Source organism: Bos mutus, chromosome 10, assembly GCF_027580195.1.
Source record: "Bos mutus isolate GX-2022 chromosome 10, NWIPB_WYAK_1.1, whole genome shotgun sequence".
Classification (NCBI taxonomy): Eukaryota; Metazoa; Chordata; class Mammalia; order Artiodactyla; family Bovidae; genus Bos; species Bos mutus.
Genome location: NC_091626.1, coordinates 85,652,104 through 85,673,031, shown reverse-complemented (window position 1 = coordinate 85,673,031; position 20,928 = coordinate 85,652,104). Strand labels below are relative to the sequence as shown.

The 20,928-nt window shown below is 45.7% G+C and overlaps 1 protein-coding gene across 6 annotated transcripts in view; it reads right to left on the bottom strand.

The window, feature by feature from the left end:
- PTPN21 (protein tyrosine phosphatase non-receptor type 21) overlaps positions 1-20,928 on the bottom strand; it is a 77,584-nt gene that overhangs the window by 25,093 nt on the left and 31,563 nt on the right. For 3 of the 6 annotated variants that reach the window (XM_070378402.1, XM_070378403.1, XM_070378404.1), the window contains 8 exons: positions 17,765-17,934; positions 11,846-11,943; positions 10,327-10,394; positions 9,242-9,312; positions 7,202-7,289; positions 6,714-6,802; positions 4,362-4,449; positions 3,150-3,229 (listed from right to left, as the gene is read on the bottom strand). In XM_070378402.1, the coding sequence (XP_070234503.1) occupies positions 3,150-3,229; positions 4,362-4,449; positions 6,714-6,802; positions 7,202-7,289; positions 9,242-9,312; positions 10,327-10,394; positions 11,846-11,943; positions 17,765-17,934 (752 nt within the window). Of the gene's footprint in view, positions 1-3,149; positions 3,230-4,361; positions 4,450-6,713; positions 6,803-7,201; positions 7,329-8,534; positions 8,613-8,636; positions 8,860-9,241; positions 9,313-10,326; positions 10,395-11,845; positions 11,944-17,764; positions 17,935-20,928 lie in introns of those variants that run through there. The other 3 variants (XM_070378407.1, XM_070378405.1, XM_070378406.1) reach the window with 3 other exon arrangements.

Sequence of the window (20,928 nt, the reverse complement as noted above, 5' to 3'; positions counted from 1 at the left end):
GGCCCGCGAGGCTCGGCCCGGGCAGGGCCCACGGCCCGGACTCCCGACCCTGCTCCCAGCTGCCAGCCAGCGTGGTAGGGCGCGAGTCCGCGCTTGTCTATCTCCACAGCGTCCCTGTGAATGGGCACCTGGACAGTGCAGACGGGCTGCTGTGAAGCCAGAGACGAAGGCGGGCCACATGGCGCCTGACACAGGAAGCGCCGACTGAACCACGTGATAAGCGGCAGGAAAAGCAGCACTGAGCGCGGTACGCGACAGGCACCGCGCGGCGGCCGGGCAGCAGCGCTCACTCTGGATCTGCAGGAATGAGGGTGAGCCCGCCTGAGAACAGGAGGGCGGGCGCCCGGCGAAGGCCTGGGGCCGTGAGGGGCACCGGCAGGGCAGGGACCGAGGGCCCTGGGAGCCAGGACGGAGGCTCGGCGGGGCACTAGGCCCGGAGGAGGCGGGCTAGAGGCGAGGACAGCACAGACGTGGGCCTGAGCGATGACTGGGAGCAAAGCTGCACGTTTGGCTCATCGGTTAAGGAGACTGCCCAGAGCAGGCGCAACAGGGCCAGCAGGCTGACTGGGGGCCAGCTGGTGAGCTGGAGCAGAGGGCAGGGCTTCAAGAACAGGGGTGGGGAAGGAGCGGAACCGCTCTGCTTCACGTGGCCTTCTGCCGGGAAGCCTCTCCGAGCCTGTGCATCCGGTTAGGTACCCTTCTCCCAAGGGCTCTGACAGCACCACACACATCCCGGGGCAGGGCGCGTAACACTCGCTTCCCCGCGTTCACTCGGCAAATCCGTCAAGGCCCCCGGGGAGCAAGGCCCTTGCTCAGCACCGGGAATACAGGGGTTAACAAGAGGGGCGCGGTCTGGGCTCTACAGACAGGCCGAGGGCGGATGGCTGGGAGGGGATGCAGACCACAGAGAGGGGTTACCCAGATCAGGGGGCTGCGGGCCATGAAGGGGAAACAGGTAGCAGATGGAGACGGGTGCCGGGGTGGTCAAGAACCGCCTCTCTGGGCCTTGCCTGGGGGCCCCTGGCTAAGACCCTGCACTTACAATGCAGGGAGCTTGAGTTCAATCCCCAGTCAGAACTAGATCCCACATGCCACAACTAAGACCCGGCACAGCCAGATAAATATTTAAAACAAACAAAAAAACCGCTGATGAAGGGCACCTCTTAAGAGACCCTGATGCAATGCGGGGCCAGTACGTGAAGACTGGGGAGGGGAGGGGGTCGGACGGACAGAGGGCACGCTCACAGACCAGAAAGGATAGTAGTGTGGCTGGAGTGGGTGAGCAAGGAGGGCAGAGGGAACAGTGGAACCAGGCAAGCACAGCGCACACGCGGCTTTGCGCTTCCAAGGACGAGGGCGAGTCAGTGCAGGGCCTTAGGCAGAGTGAGAGGATTCCGGCTGACGATGCAGAGTCGGCTACAGGCAGGGAGGCCCAGAAACAGCCAGAGAGCTGCGGCAGTATTCCAGGTGAGAGCCAGGGCAGCCGGCACCAAGTTACCTGCTGAAGGACTGTCAAGATGGCCCGATTGAGAGACATTTTGAAGGTACAGAGTTCGCGGAGCGCAGGGACGAACTCCGCGTGGCAGGGAAGGGAAGCAGGAATGAGGAGGAGTTCTAGCTCCCGGGCTGGTGGTGCCTGTGCTGTGCCGCCGCCTGAGCAAACAGGCAGGAGCAGGAGCAGCAAACTCGGGCAGGAAGGCGAGCCGTGGGCAGAGAGTCTGGCTTTAGGCACTTTACCAAATCGGACAAGCCTGTGAGGCACCCAAGTGGAGATGCCAAGGAGGCAGCCGGGGGTGCGAGTGGAGAGCTCTCGGGAAGACAGGCTAGCGACAAAGTCAGGTGCACTGTAGGTACAGATGCTGCTACGAACCAGGTCAGGCCGAATCCCCTACAGGGTGAGTGTAGACGAGAAGAGGTCCGGGGGTGAAAGCAGCCAAGGTGACAGAGAAGAAACAGCCTCAGAAAGAGAAAAGGCAGGAGAACGGGGTCCTGGCAGCCAAGGAGGAGCACGGAGAAGAAACAGCCTCAGAAAGAGAAAAGGCAGGAGAAGAGGGTCCTGGCAGCCAAGGAGGAGCACGGAGAAGAAACAGCCTCAGAAAGAGAAAAGGCAGGAGAAGAGGGTCCTGAAAGGAGAAAAGGCAGCCTCAGAAAGAAAAAGGCAGGAAGGGGGTCCTGGCAGCCAAGGAGGAGCACGGAGAAGAAACAGCCTCAGAAAGAGAAAAGGCAGGAGAAGGGGGTCCTGGCAGCCAAGGAGGAGCACGGAGAAGAAACAGCCTCAGAAAGAGAAAAAGCAGGAGAAGGGGGTCCTGGCAGCCAAGGAGGAGCACGGAGAAGAAACAGCCTCAGAAAGAGAAAAAGCAGGAGAAGGGGGTCCTGGCAGCCAAGGAGGAGCACAGAGAAGAAACAGCCTCAGAAAGAGAAAAAGCAGAAGAGGGTCCTGGCAGCCAAGGAGGAGCACCGATCGGGGTGCAGGGAGGAAGGGGCAGGCAGGGGTTTGGTGCCGCCCAGCACTCAAGTGAAGAGCTCATCAAATGGCCACTGGGTGAAAGTCTCCGTTACTCTGACAGGGGCGTCAGTGAGGAGGTGGCTTAAGGGAAACGGTGGGAGGGAGGGGAGAGAGAAAGATGATGCAACTCTTTCCAAGAGAAAAGAAGAAAGATACAGCACTGTGGCTACAGGGATGTGGAAACGGGGAAGATGTGTTTAGAGGTAAAATGTGACAGCATGTTTGCGTCCTGACAGGAATGACCCAGCAGAAAGGGGCAGACCCATGGGGCTAGGAAAAATGTACATTAAGAAGGGGTGTAAATTCTTCAAATGGCTGGAAGAGCTGAATGAGCTTTTATGACTCAAAGTGTTGATTAAAAAAATTTTTTTCCTTTTAGCTTTCAAGAATTAGAATAATTGTGTTACTAGTTGAAAGAAATCTTAGAGGCCTATTTGTAGATACTAGAGGTTGGTCCAAAGCTAAAATGAAAAATAACTGAGAAATAAAATTTTAACATACAAAAGCAAAGAGATTATTATAAAAATGTCATTCAAAAGTTATCTTCTTAAAAAAAATTGCCCTTATAGATGATACCCTATAGCTCAGGATGAAAACTTTTAAGGGCATCATTTTCCAGTATCCACGGGCAGGGTATACTTACAGGCTGCACTGATTTAGTCTGTAAAATTTATGTCGCGCAACACAGAGTCTCCAGACGTATTTTGCTGTTTCCATGTCTTCCTAGCAAACAAAAGACGCACGAAGTAAAGCAAAGGACATCTACAACTTGATACAGACCTCATCTGAGAACAAGACAGACACGGGTGACATGGTATACCAAAGTCACTTCTAACACACAGTGATTCTTGCATTTTCTACCACTGCACTCCTCATATGAATGTTGTAATTAGGATTCAAACTATGAAGACCACCTGGAGAAGGAAATGGCAACCCACTCCAGTATTCTTGCCTGGAAAATCCCATGGACACAGGAGCCTGGTAGGCTACAGACCACTGGGTCGCAAAGAGTCAGACACGACTCTTTCACACTTTTGGGGGAAGTGTACATAGGGTGCTTGGCTCAAAGTGTGGTGTCTAACAAGGGTTTAATAAAAGTTTCAGTACCTTAAAAAAAAATTATGAAGACCAACAAAAAGCTCTCAATAGTATGATTCTTATAGTAACAGTTTCTGGATGACTTAGAAATATTTAAATTATGAAAATGTCATCTTTTATTTTTACTCAAAGATGTGACTAAACAAAACATTTTATTATTGACAAACAGATACTCAAAGACATTTTTAAAAGAAGTAACTCAGACTCATGGCTTTTGTCAAGAGAGTAAAGGTAACTGTGAAACAGTATTTCTACAGAGCTATTCGTATCAGTGGGAGCCAAGATGCCAGTGTTTCCTTTCTTCCCTACTTGTGCTCCTGTGTGCTTAGTCGCTCAGTCGTGTCCGACTCTGTGCGACCCCACGGACCATACAGGCTCCTCTGTCCATGGGGTTCTCCAGGCAAGAATACTGGAGTGGGTCGCTATGCCCTCCTCCAGGGGATCATTCCGACCCAGGGATCGAACCCCGTATCCTGCACTGCAGGCAGATTCTTTATAGCTGAGCCTATGTATGTAATTTAAAGGTCATCCTAATCATACTTAATAAACTGAGTATTTATCCAAAGACTCAATTCATTCAACAGTATTTACTGAGCAACTTTGCTAAATGCGATTATGCAAAATGTTACAAAGAATAAAATTTTATGTTTCATAAACTATGAAAAACTATCATTTTAAAGCTACTCCCCCAAACATACCCACAGAAATGTTAACTTTTAGGAAAAACAGTCCATGCAGATTCCTAATGTTTACTCACAGTTTGAAACTGGATGGTCTCCTCTTTATTTGCCAGCTCTAATGCAAAAAAGGACTTATTGTGGGACATGTTAGCAATATCATGCCACCTGAAGAACAACAAGCAGAAAATGGTCATATAAGTACTCAGATTTTTACTAAGAGACAGAAGATAAGATTTTTTTTCCTTTTTGAGCTTAATGTATAACCTATTATTTTTTATCATTTTAGGAAGAAAACAGGGCTTTAATTGGCTAGCATGCATTTTATAATTGAAGTGACAACACAGAGGTACAAAAAGTAACACATGTATACTAAAACAGAGGCAGAGTATTCAGAACTGTAAGCTCGGGACTTCCCTGGGGGTCCAGTGGTTGAGACCCCACGCTTCCAATGCAGGGGGCAAGGGTTTGATCCCCAGTCAGGAAACTAAGATCCCACATGCTGCACAGCTAGGCCAAAATAAATACATAAAAATGTAAACTTTACTCATCCTCGTTTGCTGGACTAGTTTGATCAAATATCCCACTCTCAGCTGCCTTCGTTCATTCAACAAACGCTTTAGCGGGCACCCGCTGTGACGATACCGGGCACCCTGTGTTCGGTCCTGGGGCACGAAGATGGGCGAGGGGCAGCGCCGCCCTCAGAGGGGCTCTGGCGGGTGGAGAGCACAGACCTAACAAGCATTGTTACCTTCTGGTACACAGGGCAAAATAAGACCCCGAGGTGGAGCAGAGATGCTCTACAAAGCTGGTGAAGCAGGGCCAACAGAAAGTTCAGATGATGGGAGCCCAAAGAGTGAACTATTCTGGGGGTGTTCACCAGGATTCAAACTCCAATTCTGACCTTTCTAACTGTATTTTAGCATGTTAAGGTTTTATATATTAATATCTTATTACACACTGCATAATTTTTACAAAGGGAAAAACAGGTCTGGAAGAAAAAATTTTACCCCTTTATCCTTCTCTATCTAATTAGATTTAAGTTTATTGAAATAAATAAAATTCATTCACAATAACTTGGTACTTCATTGCTTTTGTGTTTTAATTTTCTGGATGCACTGCGTACAGAGCATGTGGGATCTTAGTTCCCTGACCAGGGGTCAAACCCAAGCCCCACGCATTGGAAGTGCAGAGTCTTGACCACTGGACCTTCAGGGAAGTCTCTAATTGCTAAACCGAAAGATTATGAGTGTCATATTAAAGAAGGCATTTTAGAACTTCCTATCCAGTGAGGTAAAGGAAGCCCAGGGGGGTGTCTCCCATGTTCCTGTGACCTTTCGAGCAATGTCAGGGTCCTTCCCTTCGGTGCCAGCCAGATCCATCTCTGCCCCCTGCCCTGCAACTGAGCGTGCTGGGCAGACAGTGAGCAGCCTGGGGACCTGAGAGCAACTGCCCTCGGGAGCCACCTGAGCCAGGGCAGGACGGTCCAAGAGCGAGGACCTGTTCCCCAAGCTGGGCACACGCTCCATGGTCACAATCACCAGGGAGAATCATTCAGACCCCCAAAGGCAGGAGAGCAAAGGAAGTGAAGGGACACAGAATACTGAAAAGGGAACTGCCTTCGCCTGAAATCTCGCTGCTGCAAGCCAGCCACGCTTAGCACACTGCCATCTGTCCTCTGTCCTCCTGACTAGACTACATTCTAAGATTTCCACAAATGAAGAGTACCACTCTTTTTATAATCAAGAGAAGAAAAATCTACATTACAAAAAGTAATTTAAATGTTGGTATTTTAGGAATTTTGGTTCCAACTAGAATCAGGGAAAGCCTAGATTTCCCATGAGAAATAGCCGGGGAAACCAGAGCTCAAATGAAAAATGCGCTGCTCATTTACATGAGTGCGTGTGCATTTGTTCAGCCCCACAGTGGTGAATTTTGTTTCTTTCCCCTAAGGCTGGGGTACAGTGGGCACCAGGGACTTTATGCTGAACCTGATGAAACGTGTTTCTAAGGGCACAGAGCCCTTCAGCCTCCAGGAACTCATCCTAACATGCAAGCCTCAGCTACTGAGGAGAGAAATCGGATTTTGTTTTTGAAATCGACTGGGATCTAAACCCTGAAATAAATACTCATACTTCACATAGAAAAAAAAAGAAAAGAAAAGAAAAATTCACACACAAAGAATGGCCTCCATATGGTAAGAAAAGGGTCACATGTCTTTAAACATTTCCTAAGCAGGCCACCATTATAAACAGTTTTCTGCAATTTAGTTTTGAATTAAGTATCTTATAACTATTGTGGTCAGGTGCAATTTTATTCTAAGAAGGGCATGTTTCCATTGGGAGACACTTACTTGTGAGCAGTACAATTAGCACAGGGATCAAAACCCAATCACCTACAGGAGCCACTAAAGTGCGCAGAAAGAAAAGTACCTGAATACCACAGGGGGCCTCCCGCTCTTGTGCTTCACAAAGACGCCTTCGAGACACGCTCCGATGGATATGTCGCTGCCTTGGCTGTCCTAGGAGGAGAAAGCAGACAAGGAAACACTGGGGGCGGCAGAGACACGGGGCCCCAGGGGCCCACCTACCCCCACTCTTGTGTCCCATGTGGAAAAGGCTTGGGAGACCTCCCCTGAGGGGGAAAGTCTGCAAGGTATAAATGTGTCACCCTGGAAACACATATGAAAAACAGGTGGGCTCCTTAAGGAATTCTATTCCAAGAGTAATTCCAAGAACAAACGACAAAACAGGAATATCTCTTTTGCGAGAAAACTTCGGCCACGAGGACCTCAGCTTTCACATTTCCAAATGTCTGCACATCTCGGGCTTCGGGCAGCGCAGCGTCCCTGGCCTCCCCGCTAACCCGCTGGGACGACTCCGGCGCGCTTCGGAGGGCCCCGTCTTCGGGCCTCGCTTACCTTGGCAGGGTAGCTCTCTTCCCCATAGCCATCCATTCTCTCTACCTCCTGCATGTAGAGCATTTCCGCGTCAGGAGCTGTGAGGCCCCTGCAACCCGAGAGGCCTGTCAGACAGACTGTTCACAGACTAAAAAAATTTCAGAAGAGCTTGTTTGCGAAAAACTACGTCTCAATCGGGCATAAAGCGTTAGAGACGTTTCCAGTTTCTAAGCGTCTGTGATTAGTTACGTCAACCCACCAATTTTTACTGAGAATCAACTACACGCAAGAGCACTGTGCTGAATGCTGAGGGCTGGGTGTCAGGGCCGACCCCGTGGCCTGGGGGCAGGCCAGGGGGAATGCAGGAAGTAAAACAACCTCCCAAGAAGACTTCAGGGAGAGCCAGACTTCTCTCCAAACCACCACAGTGTCAGACAGTACTCAGCACTGTGTGCTGAGCGCCACACCGTGAGTGGGGCGAGGAAGGGTTAGCAGCCGGCTTCGGTGACAGCGTGACGAGGGTGGGCAGGTAGGCGGGAAGGCAGTGTGGGCAGAGAAGGCGCCCACTGCATGGACACCTCCTCTCCAACCTCACCTTCTGCTGCTCCACACACCCACAAGGTACCCCCACCACGACCACCCCAGACTCTCTGTGTCTTTGAACATGCCACGCTCCCCCACGCCTCCGAGCCTTTGCACGTGCTAATCGTGCCTCCTGGTCCAACTATCACCCACGTGTGCGCCTGGCCAACCCCTGAAGCCATCAAGACTCAGCCTGCACACCCTCTTGGTCACCTTGTGGGACTGCCCTGCGCTACGCAGACCCACCACCTTCTGTGCACGCCTCTCCCCCACACTCACGATGAGAACTGTGAACTGCCATGACACTGGGCTGCACTGCCTACCCCTGAAGACTCTGGCAGGTCACGGTTCTAGTCATCTTTGTGCCACAGCATTGAGCACTCGCCTCATAACAGAATAGCAGCACTAAATTATCTTTGAAGGAGATGCACAGATGAATGAATGAAAATAACAAAAGATAGAGCAAGGTGTGCCCGAAGGATTAATTATGCTGAAAAAAATGGGTTCATTTGGACAGCAGAAGATAGAGCTGGAACGGCAGGATTGAACCAACTTGTGAGAAGCCTTTAATCCCAGGGGTGATGAACTCAGGCTGGTGGAAAGCGAGAAGATTCACGAACACTCGAGGAGAGGAGGGGAGACAAGTAGAAAGAGCTATTTTAGGAGAATTAATCTTTTGTGAGTGACTGTCTGGATTTGAGTGGGGACAGACTAAAGGCAAAAGGTTATTTTTAACAGGAAGGGGTGAACAATAGGTTATAATTAGACAGACCTGGGTTCACATCCCACCTCTACCACATGTAACTTTGGGCAAGTTATTTATAGTCTTTGTGAACTTGATTTTCCCAATCTGTAAGGAGATAATAACATTTACCTTAAAGAGTCGTTATTAAGAATTTGATGATACATAAAGTACTTGGAGCTGAGTGGCACTTGGTTTAGCGTAAAACCTAGCGTTCTCCAGGACAGGGTTTTCAGAAAACACATCCAGCTTCACTCTCAAAGACCAGGATCTGCCCAGAAGCAGGGGCCAGAGCAACAAGCCCGCTGCTCTCAGCACAGCTTGCCTAGAGGACAGGGAGACGGCTTCCAAGGCGGCGGTGAGGCTGGGGGCAGACCCAGAACACCACATCTGCCACAAAGGAAAACAAATCTCTCTAATCTTGGTTAACCTGCACAGGGCCGGGCCACCGCCCAAACCTTCAGTGCGTGGGAGGAAGGACGGGCAGCCTTCAGGGGCTGGCCGCTCTCAGCTTTCTCAGCTTCATCAGTGACACAACGTGAATAACAGATGGGTTAATATGGGGAAGTGCTCGGAAGAGCGCTGGGCAGGCGGTGAGAGCTCTGCCCAGGTGGGGAGAGCTGGGTAACTAGAGTAGGCGCAGCAGCAGCAGTAAAGGTCCACATTTAATGCTGTCAACCCAGGGTTCAAATTGAAACAGGCACGAGTCCTAATCTGTCCCCACTTCTCAGCGTTACCTGTATTTCTGATGCAGTAAGGCCACTTTTTGGGTTGCTTCTTCCAACACTTTTTCATCCTGTAACCACTCCTGGAAAAACACACGACAGTAGTATGGAAACAAATCACTCAAATTTCTTAGGAGGAATCTGTGCTACTGTTATTGACTCTTGTCCCCAGCAGGCAAAACTAGGGCTAGAATCAGTATCTGAGAGCTTCACTAAAGGACATAATCAAGACCTTTCTGAGAATTAAGTGGCTTCTGCTCAAAAGCCAAAACACTTGCCCTGCCTTCTCAATTCATCCCAGAGAAACTTGCTGCTGACTAGTTGCGAAGTTGTGTCCAACTCTTTCCGACCCCATGGAATGTAGCCCATCAGGCTCCGCTGTCCATGGGTTTTCCAGGCAAGAACACTGGAGTGGGTTGCCATTTCCTTCTCCAGGGGATCTTCCCAATCCAGAGATCAAGCCCACGTCTCCTGCTTGGCAGGTGGATTCTTTACCACTGGGCCACCTGAGAAGCCCCCAGAGAGTTACAGATGGGTTATTTCAGGTTGTTAACATTCATCAGCCAGTTCCAAGCCCAGCACGTAACGGCACCTCCTGCATTCCCTGGCTGGCTGTGTGACAGTCAGAGCAGCGCACCACTTCCTACAGGTGTTGCAACACCTGTCAATCCCACCAGTATTGACTTTAAAAAGTAGAAAGCAGGGTCTTTTTGTCATCTACTCTTTAAATTGCTGATGAGAAACGATATTCACTTCAACATAATTCTGTGAGGTCTCAAGTTTTCAGTTAAAATCAAAACCTCTGTAGTTCCTCAGAAGCTGGAAATGAGTGCCTCTCTTTAGACTCACATTCAAACTCAAAATGAATTTCGCTGGCTGCAGCCCAGAGGCCACAGACTCTTCTGTTTCTGTGCTTTTACAAGGACTAGAAGTCTATAACAGGGAAAGCAACAACTTAAGTTGTTTACAAGAAGGAGCTGATTTTTTTTAACTTTATCCGTACCTAGTAAGTCTAATATATGGGCTTCATTTCAGGGATTATTAAGGGTCTAGAAATCACTGTTGATAAAAATGTCCAATGTCAAAAGAATTCTTACCACAGGAAGCAAGGCAAATTTCTGAAGAAAATCCTGGGATTCATACTGATCAAAGTCACCAAAATCAGCTATATAAAATCACAAGTATTCACATGTCAATTATGTTTAATTGGAAGCAAAGCATATACACAACTAAATTCAATATGAAGTATACAGATGGTGTGCTTATGATTTAGAAGTCAAATCTGCCTTATAGCTTATAAAATGTATATTTTAAAAATTCCTTTTAAAATGTCCAACTCTTTGTAACCCTATGGACTGTAGCCTACCAGGCTCCTCAGTCCATGGGGATTCTCCAGGCAAGAATACTGGAGTGGGTTGCCATTTCCTTCTCTAGGGGATCTTCCCAACCCAGGGATCGAACCCAGGTCTCCCATGTTGCAGGCAGACTCTTTACCCAGAGAGATTCATGTGTCTGGACTTGGAAAAAATGCCTCTTAATAAAGTGGAAAAAAAAAAACACACATTACAAATTGTATACAAATCATCTCATTTTTTTTGTCATTAGAAAACAAACAAAAATCTACCCTATAATCATATATGCCTACTTATGTACAGAAAAAATGTTAAGAACAAACCAAAGCATTCATAGTAGTGATTACCTCTAGGGAATGGAATTAGATCATCTGAATATGTTACAGTGAGATGTATTTGTTTAGAAATTTTTAATTGTAAAAGAAACTGATAGTTCAGCAAAAAGCTTATGAAAAACTAACTCTTAAAGCCAAAGATAACACTTAAGAAGATTCAAAGTACTTTGAAAAGGAATATGGCTTCCTGAGTACAGGGCATTTTTTTCATCTAGGAAGGATATATATTATATCTCCATGTCTGCTAACATCTGAAGGAATTTTATTAATCATTCTTCGCATTAAATTTCAATTTCCAAGATTAAATGCCAGTTATCATTTGAAATAAAGTCCCATTAGAACTCTTTCCAAAGTACATTGCACATGTAAACACATATGGATTAAACATACGACAAACAACTCAAAAATACTTGTGAAATACAAAACTAATAATATTACGATTGGCAATGTTCTATAATCTAGGGCAACTATTTAAGAAACCAAACCAATGACATACGCTTGAAGTGTAAGCGAATGTGACCTTTTCAACCCCACTGTTTGGCTGATCTTTCTTCTGAAAATACGAGCTAGCAGCAGATCAAGTCCCTGCACTAGAGGAATACATGGCATATTAAATGTTTTTTGTGTGTGTGTGTGCACGTGTGTGCGTGCATATGTGTGTATTTCCTCTCTACTGTTGGTCTGTGCTGTGCTGACGTAATAACATGCTTAGCCTTCCAGAAGTCTCATATTTCATTCAAGTAATTCAAACCCATTCCTCCTCCACAAGGAAGCCCCTTAGATAACAGAAATAATATTCCACTAACACAGAAAACTACTCTATAGTAGTTACTTTCTATAGTCAGTTACTTTAAGAATTCCTTGCTGTTTTTGTTCAACATGTATTTTAATCTGATTGATCTATTACATTATCAATTGCCATTCTTTACCTTGAACAGCTAAGCCTGCAAGCTGAATTGCTTGTTCTAATGTACAAGGAATGTTTCCTTCCAAGATATCTTTCTTCAGCTGCAGATAATACTGATACCTATTAAAAAAAAAAAAGGTCAGTTTTTAAAAGTCAGTGTCGGTATTACCTCCAATCGGACACAATGCATTTTATCATTATTTGGTAGAGAAGCATCAACTAGTCAAAACTAAGCTCAGACGATTTCAAAGAATGACAGGAACATTCCTTGATCATTTCTATACTGACAAATACACAGACAGACACAACAATTTATTGAGTCACTTATCCTTAACTGTAGTTATTTGAAAGCTACAAACTATAGCCACCTAGGAAACAGCTGGTCATCTATCTTGTACCCTGTAAAACAGTCTCGGTAAGTTTTGTTGTTTTAGTTGGAGAAACAGAGAATCAGTGGCCAATCCATACTTTAAAAACCCTTTGGGGGAACTTGGTGATGTAAGACTTTCCTAGCCCTGGACAGTAAAGTCAAAAGAAAAAATGGTTCCTGATATTTCAGACCAGGCGCATAATAAAATATTCTTTATTGAAATACCAAAAAGGATAGTTGCTAAAATCCTTTATAACAGTCTTTTAATGTGGGCTTACTTCTGTTTATGTTTTCAGTATATAGGGTATTAGTTACCAGCACAACCTTTAGTCAAGCAAACTTCAGTTAAACTTCAGATCTCCAATTTAGCATTTTCAAGGAACTTGGGAAAGTCATAATCTGTGGGTTTAAATTAACTCCAGTAAACGGTGGGTACTATCACCCCTTCACAAGGCTGAACACACCAAGGAATGTATGTAAAGCTCTTAGCATAAAACTACAGTGTAGCTGGCACTTAATAAACAGCTGCTCTCATGGCTAGCAGCAGTCACCCACTTGCAGCCAGGCGGCAGTATTTCACCTGGCTGACTTCTCCGTTCTGATAAAGCTCTACAGTGAAGATCTGTTCTGCCTTCCTTTCATTTATTCACTAAGGTAATTACTGGGGCCTTCTATGCATCAAGCACTGTTCTAGATGCTGGGGATACAGTGCTGAACGAAGATCTGCCAACCCTCTGCCAATACAGGCTACAGGACTGTCTTGGATCCAGAATCTCTTCTGGGTTTGATGTCTGCAAAGCTCACAATGTGAGCTGTTCCCAGGCGCAGTTCACAATGGCGTTTCCTGGAGAGCCCCCCGCTTTAATCATTGCATATGAGTCCTTACATCATCCTACTTTATTTACCTTCGACATTTCTGTTCTTCGTTACCAAAAGTCTTGAGCAAAACACCATCTACTTCAATAAGAATTTAGATCCAACTTAAACCCTCTACCTGCTAGTGGCAGAACCCATAGATTTCCCTCCATCAGCAAAGAGAATGCTGGCAGCACTGGGTCTTGTCAATGAGGAAACCTTGCAACTTTCTCCCAGGAAGCTCCTTTCAAGCATCTAAAGTACTCTATATAGCCAGGACATGGAAGCAACCTAGATGCCCATCAGCAGATGAATGGATAAGAAAGCTGTGGTACATATACACAATGGAGTATTACTCAGCCATTAAAAAGAATTCATTTGAATCAGTTCTAATGAGGTGGATGAAACTGGAACCTATTATACAGAGTGAAGTAAGCCAGAAAGAAAAACACCAATACAGTATACTAACACATATATATGGGATTTAGAAAGATGGTAACAATAACCCTGTGTACAAGACAGCAAAAGAGACACTGATCTGATGTATAGATCAGTCTTATGGACTCTGTGGGAGAGGGAGAGGGTGGGGAGATTTGGGAGAATGGCATTGAAACATGTATAATATCATGTATGAAACGAGTCGCCAGTCCAGGTTCAATGCACGATACTGGATGCTTGTGGCTGGTGCACTGGGATGACCCAGAGGGAGGGTATGGGGAGGGAGGAGGGAGGAGGGTTCAGGATGGGGAGCACGGGTATACCTGTGGCAGATTCATTTTGATGTTTGGCAAAAGTAATACAATACTGTAAAGTTTAAAAATAAAATTAAAAATAAATTAAAAAAAAAAAAGTACTCTATATAGAATATGCTGTCCACATATTCCACTCTAAGTATTCTTGGTCTTTTTCTTAATCAAATCACGGGAAAACAGGTGCACAGTCTAGACTGAAGCCTAGATTATGGCACATACTTTCCTAACTGGTCTCCTGCCTGTAGTCTTGTAACCTCTAATCTACCTTCCATGATGGGTGATCTCGGTAGAGTACACATTTCATCATTCCCTTCCATTAACACTCAAAAATGCCTGTCCCTATTGGTCTATGACTTCATGACTTGGGCATTTCTTTTTCCAAGCCTCTGTTCTCCTCTCGAGGTAGTATCTGAAATTCCCTGAATAATCAGTTGCTTTTATTATCCCCTTACTTTGCACAAGCTGCTCCCTCTAACTAGAAAACTCCTTGTAAAGTCAAGTGAAAAGTCACCGTCTTTGCCTTCCCTATTCACGTTTCCCGCAACCCACTCCTCGGAATCCAGCGCTGTAATTCAGTTCAGTTCAGTCACTCACTCGTTTCCAACTCTTTGAGACCCCATGGACTGCAGCACACCAGGCTTCCCTGTCCATCTCCAATTCCTGAAGCCTGCTCAAATTCATGTCCACTGAGTCAGTGATGCCATCCAACCATCTCATCTGTCATTCCCTTCTCCTGACTTCAGTCTTTCCCAGAATCAGGGTCTTTTCTAATGAGTAAGTTCTGCACATCAGGTAACCAAAGTATTGGAGTTTCAGCTTCAGCATCAGTCCTTCCAATGAATATTCAGGACTGATTTCCTTTAGGATTGACTGGTTGGATTGCCTTGCAGTCCAAGGGACTCTAAAGAGTCTTCTCCAACACCACACTTCAAAAGCATCAATTCTTCGGCACTCAGTTTTCTTCACAGTCCAACTCTCACATCCATACATGACCACTGGAAAACCACAGCTTTGACTAGATGGACCTTTGTTGGCAGAGTACTGTCTCTGCTTTTGAATATGCTGTCTAGGTTGGTCATAGCTTTTCTTCCAAGGAGCAAGCATCTTTTAATGTCATGGCCACAGTCACCATCTGCAGTGATTTTGGAGCCTCCCAAAATAAAGTCTTTCACTGTTTCCATTGTTTCCCCATCTATTTGCCATGAAGTGATGGGACTGCATGCCATGATCTTAGTTTTTTGAATGTTGAGTTTCAAGCCAGCTTTTTCATTCTCCTCTTTCACTTTCATCAAGAGGCTCTTTAGTTCCTCCTTGCTTTCTGCCCTAAGCGTGGTGTCATCTGCAAATCTGAAGTTACTGATATTTCTCCCAGCAACCTTGATTTCAGCCTGTGCTTCACCCAGTCTGGCATTTCACACGATGTACTCTGCATATAAATTAAGTAAGCAAGGCAACAATATACAGCCTTGATGTATTCCTTCCCCAATTTAAAACCAGTCCATTGTTCCATGTCCAGTTCTAACTGCTGCTTCCTGACCTGCATACAGATTTCTCAGGAGGCAGGTCACGTGGTCTGGTATTCCCATCTCTTTAAGGATTTCCCACAGTTTGCTGTGATCCACACAAAGGCTTTGGCATGGTCAATGAGCAGAAATAGATGTTTTTCTGGAACTCTCTTGCTTTTTCCATGATCCAGCGGATGTTGGCAATTTGATCTCTGGTTCCTCTGCCTTTTCTAAAACCAGCTTGAACATCAGGAAGTTCAGGGTTCACATATTGCTGAAGCCTGGCTTGGAGAATTTTGAGCATTACTTTACTAGCATGTGAGATGAGTACAATTGTGCGGTAGTTTGAGCATTCTTTGGCATTGCCTTTCTTTGGGATTGGAATGAAAACTGACCTTTTCCAGTCCTGTGGCCACTGCTGAGTTTTCCAAATTTGCTGGCATATTGAGCGCAGCACTTTCACAGCATCATCTTTTAGGATTTGAAATAGCTCAACCGGAATTCCATCACCTCCACTAGCTTTGCTCGTAGTGATGCTTCCTAAGGCCCACTTGACTTGGCATTCCACTTGACTTCGCCTTTCCCTCCTCGAGCAGATCTTCCCAACCCAGGGACTGAACCCAGGTCTCCCGCACTGCAGGTGGATTCTTTACCAGCTGAGCCACAAGGGAAGGCCGTGCTATAATTAAAGCATGTATTATGATAATACACTGCAATTATTCATGTACACGGACCACCACCAGACTGTGACAACTCCTCCAGTGTAAGAATAAAGCATATCTACTTGTATATTCATCTCCCACCGTAACCAGCATAATTCTTACAGACCATATTATATCTTCAATAAATGTTCAAAGAAATGAGACAAAGTAATAAGTTACTGTTTTCTCCTCCTCGCTTCTACTCTGAAATCTTTATAGCTCAGATCTGCTCTGTAGTCAGTTCATGCCAATCCCTAGAACCTGATTCTAGCTCCTTTGGTTATCCATCTTATTTCAATAATTAACTGCAAACTCAGTACTTAGAATACTCCACAAACACAGGGCAGTATCAGGTTTTTACTATCTGCAAGCCATTGCGTTAGAAATGATTTGAAAGGCAAAGTTAAAGAAAACATGGATTTAAAATCTAAGAAAAAGATCTGTACACAAATAACTGTAGTGAGAGGCTATGACGGCTGCCATCTTAACATAAGTACAAGCAAATTCTAGAGTAGTCTGGAGAAGGAAAAGCTCACTGCAGCCTCAGGGGTCACAGAAGCTTTATGGAGGAGGTGCCTTTGGAACTAAAATCAGATGAACAGGATTCGGTTACGTGTATCTGAAAGAAAGGTCTCGGACACAAAGGTGAAACTGCATGCAGCATGCTCAGGACACTGAAGTAATCCAGCTTGGCTCGAAAGTAAGGTTAAACGGTTAAAAAGTGCTGGATTCTGGAGAATGTAAAAGGCAGGCTCAAGAATCCAAATTTGGGATAAGCAACAAGGTCCTATTGTTCAGCACAGAAAACTATATGTAACATCCCGTGAAAATAATATTCTAATGGAAAATAATATTCTAAAAGGAATGTGTGTGTGTATCTATATGTATGAATCACTAAGCTGTACAGTAGCAATTAACACAACACCGTGAGTCAACTATGTGAAAGTGTTAGTCACTCAATCCTGTCCAACTCTCTGTGACCCCATGGACTCTGGCTCGCCAGGCTCCTCTGTCCATGGGATTCTCCCGGCAAGAATACTGGACTGGGTTGCCATTTCCTTCTCCAAGGGATCTTCCTGACTCAGAGATTGAACCTGAGTCTCCCACATTGTAGGCAGATTCTTTACCATCTGAACCATCAACTATACTTCAATTTTTTTAAAAAAAGAACGCAAACTTGATTCCTTGTTTGTTTTCTTATCTCCAAGGAAAAAAAAAAAAATTAGTTCCTCTATCCCACCCCTTAATACATTCTATGCTTTCTGCATGTGTTCCTTTTAAGTGCATTTACTGGCCAATATTTTCTGATCTCAAACCCTTCCCCCATGTCTTTCTCCTTCCACACCTATGTACAGAACATGGCCACTGGGGTCAGAACTTCTACACATTTTCTTGAGGAGTAAACACATATTTTGTGGCTATTTTTGAAAAATCTCCTCTCTCATTTCATTGTTACTAAGGTCAGAAACAAATCCATAAATACATTAGGGGTGACATCACTTCAAGAGGAGTTCACAGCCAGGGTAAAAACGTCATTTTTCCTTGTAATCGTTCCTTCGTGCCCAGTGAACCCATACGTCAGGCAACATGCCACAAAGCACTCTGACACACCACATACCAGAAGCCCCAGGCAATGCTGTGGCTAAAAACGCGTGGTGAGAGGGCAAAGGTCAGTTTTACCTCCCGACTCCTCCAACCTTAGTCTCACTTTTCAGTCTCACTGGATTCCCTGAAAGCACACAGCACCTTCTTCCTTACCTGGTGATCTCCTGCTGCAGCTGTGAGACTGAAGGCACATAAAACACCACTCCAAAATAGACGGTAGGTTCCAACGCGTGCTTATCCAGCTGCTTCTTCAGAGGTTTCTCCAGATCCACCCACCGGCGCTGATTCTGCTTGTTGTAATACCAGAGGCTGAAGTAAGTGATCTGGAAAGAGGGAGAGTCACTGAAGGAAGCAGAGACAGACAGAAGACTTTGCCTGCTCTAGTCCGTGACCATTTCATACTGTTCATGGGGCTGGGGGGCGGGCAGAGGGTGAGGCGGTTAGATGGCACCATCAACCCCATGGACATGGACTCGAGCCAACTGCCGGAGACAGTGGAGGACAGAGGAGCCTGGCGTGCTGCGGGGCCATGGGGTCACAAAGAGCTGGACACAACCCAGTGACTGAACAACAACACACCCATGACCTGAGACCAAGAGACCACAGTTTCCTATTGCTTCTCTGCTCAGAAAGGGACCACGGCAAAACCTAAAGGGGGTAAAAACCAAACAAGAGGCAAGCTCTGTCTCTGTATAGATACTCATTCAGGAAACAGAGGCGCGGACCTCCTTGGTGGTCCAGTGGTTAAGACTCCGTGCTTCCCTGCAGTGGGCATGGGTTCAATCCCCGGTTGAGGAAGTAAGATCCCACATGCCACACAGTCGGGGAAAAAAAAATAGAGGCAAAGGTCAATTACACTTGCACACTATTTCTTGAACCCTGCACAAAAAATGTCTAGATATCAGAATTCAGCAGATACTACACAATTTTACGTAAGTTCAACAACAAAACAAAAGTCTGAAAATGTATGTCGTTCTCAGTGAGTTCCCTGGTGGTCCAGTGGCTACGAGTCAGTGTTGTCACTGTTGTGGCCTGGGTTCGACGTCTGCTCAGGGAACTGAGATCCTGCATTGCACAGCCAAGAAAAAAAAGGTTAGCTTTGAAAAATAAAAGTATTAAATGTATCATAATTAGTATTTTATAATAAGCATAACTGGGGTTCTTCCTAAATTTTGACCAGATAGTATTAATTCAACTTGTCACTATATTCAAATTTGGCATCTATAAATAAATGCTGCTGCTGCTGCTGCTAAGTCACTCCAGTCGTGTCCGACTCTGTGCGACCCCAGAGACGGCAGCCCACCAGGCTCCCCCGTCCCTGGGATTCTGCAGGCAAGAACACTGGAGTGGGTTGCCATTTCCTTCTCCAATGCATGAAAGTGAAAAGTGAAAAGTGAAAGTGAAGTCGCTCAGTCGTGTCCGACTCCTAGCAACCCCATGGACTGCAGCCGACCAGGCTCCTCCGTCCATGGGATTTTCCAGGCAAGAGTACTGGAGTGGGATGCTGTTGCCTTCTCTGCTATAAATAAATAATTTCATGTAAATACTGCAGATTCTAGTGGTAAAGATGCAATTGCAATAGCCAAAGCAATCTTGATAAAGAAAAACGGAGCTGGAGAAATCAGATTCCCTGACTTCATGCTGTACTACAAAAGCTACACTCATCAAAACTGTTTGGTACTGGCACAGAAGCAGAAATAAAAGCCCAGAGATAAACCCATGCACCTATGGTCAACTAATCTATGACCAAGAGGGCAAGAGTACACGGTGGAGGAGAGACAGTCTCCCCAGTGATGCTGGGAACACTGAACAGTTACACGTAGAAGAATGAAATTTAAACACTCTCTAATACCATACATAAAAATAAACTCAAATGGACTAGACGCCTAAATCTAAGGCTGGACACTGTAAGTCTTGGCTGAAAACATGGGCAGAACACTCTCTGCCGTGAATAGCAGCAATATCTTTTTTGATCCGCCTCCCAGCAAAAATAGATGGTACCTACTGAAACGTAAAAGCTTTTGCACAACAAAAGAAACCAGAAGCAAAGAGGAAAGACTCAGGATGGGAGCAAGTATCTGGAACTACCATACGACCCAGCAACCCCATTCCTGGGCATGTATCCAGGCACTGAAACATGTACAATATCATGTATGAAACAAGTCGCCAGTCCAGGTTCGATGCACGATACTGGATGCTTGGGGCTGGTGCACTGGGACGACCCAGAGGGAGGGTATGCGGAGGGAGGAGGGAGGAGGGTTCAGGATGGGGAACACGGGTATACCTGTGGCGGATTCATTTCGATATTTGGCAAAACTAATACAATATTGTAAAGTTTAAAAATAAAATTCAACGTGACACATGCACCCCCAAGTTCACTGCAGCACTATTTACAATAGACAAGACAGGGAGGAAACCTGAACGTCCACTGACAGGAGCAGATAAAAAGGTGTGGTACATATACACTGTGGAACATTACTCAGCCTAACAAAGAAGCAACGCCACACGCAGCAACACCAACGGACCTAGAAATCGCCACACTAAGGAACCGCATCAGAGAAAGACAGAGTGTCGTATGATGCTGCTAACACACGGAATCTAAAAACACAAAGAACAGTAAAATGAACTTACTTACAAAACAGAAACAGAGTCACAGATGTAGAAAACCTTACAATTAATGGGGGGAAGGTGGAGGGACAAACTGGGAGATTGGGATTGATATATACACAATTATATCTATTTTATATATAATGCTACGGAGATAAATATACACACATAGACAAGAAGAAGCTATAGCTACGGCAGTAGTATTACTTACGTGTCCTACTCAGAGGCTTAAGAAAAACGCCCAGATGTCAGCGTTTAAATCTCAGTTGCCACGTAACAAACCGTTTAAGTAAACCAATCCTAGCCCTTGACTGGGCAACCTGAAAAGGCGCTAATGCAGTAAGGACTGAGATGACAGCTTCCGGCCACTGCCAATACTTACCTCAAAAGTCAGTTCACAGATCAAGGCAACTGGCAAAATCACTGCTTTGTTCTAGACTCTAAAGTCACACTGTCAAACGGAGCTTCTCTGATGGTTGAGCTGCGGTATCTGCATTCTCTGGGGATGCGAAGTGCGGCCAGTGCAGCTGAGGAACCTAATTTCCAATGTCACTGAGCCCTAACGGACTGAAATAGCTGGAAACATCCAGTGGCCACTGCATTGGTTCATACAGCTTTAGAGCAACAATAATACAGTCAATAACAACACACGGCTATTTCTTTAACCGTAACCCTCAAAAAGTGAGTCTTCAGTTTACAGAGGGGGAAAT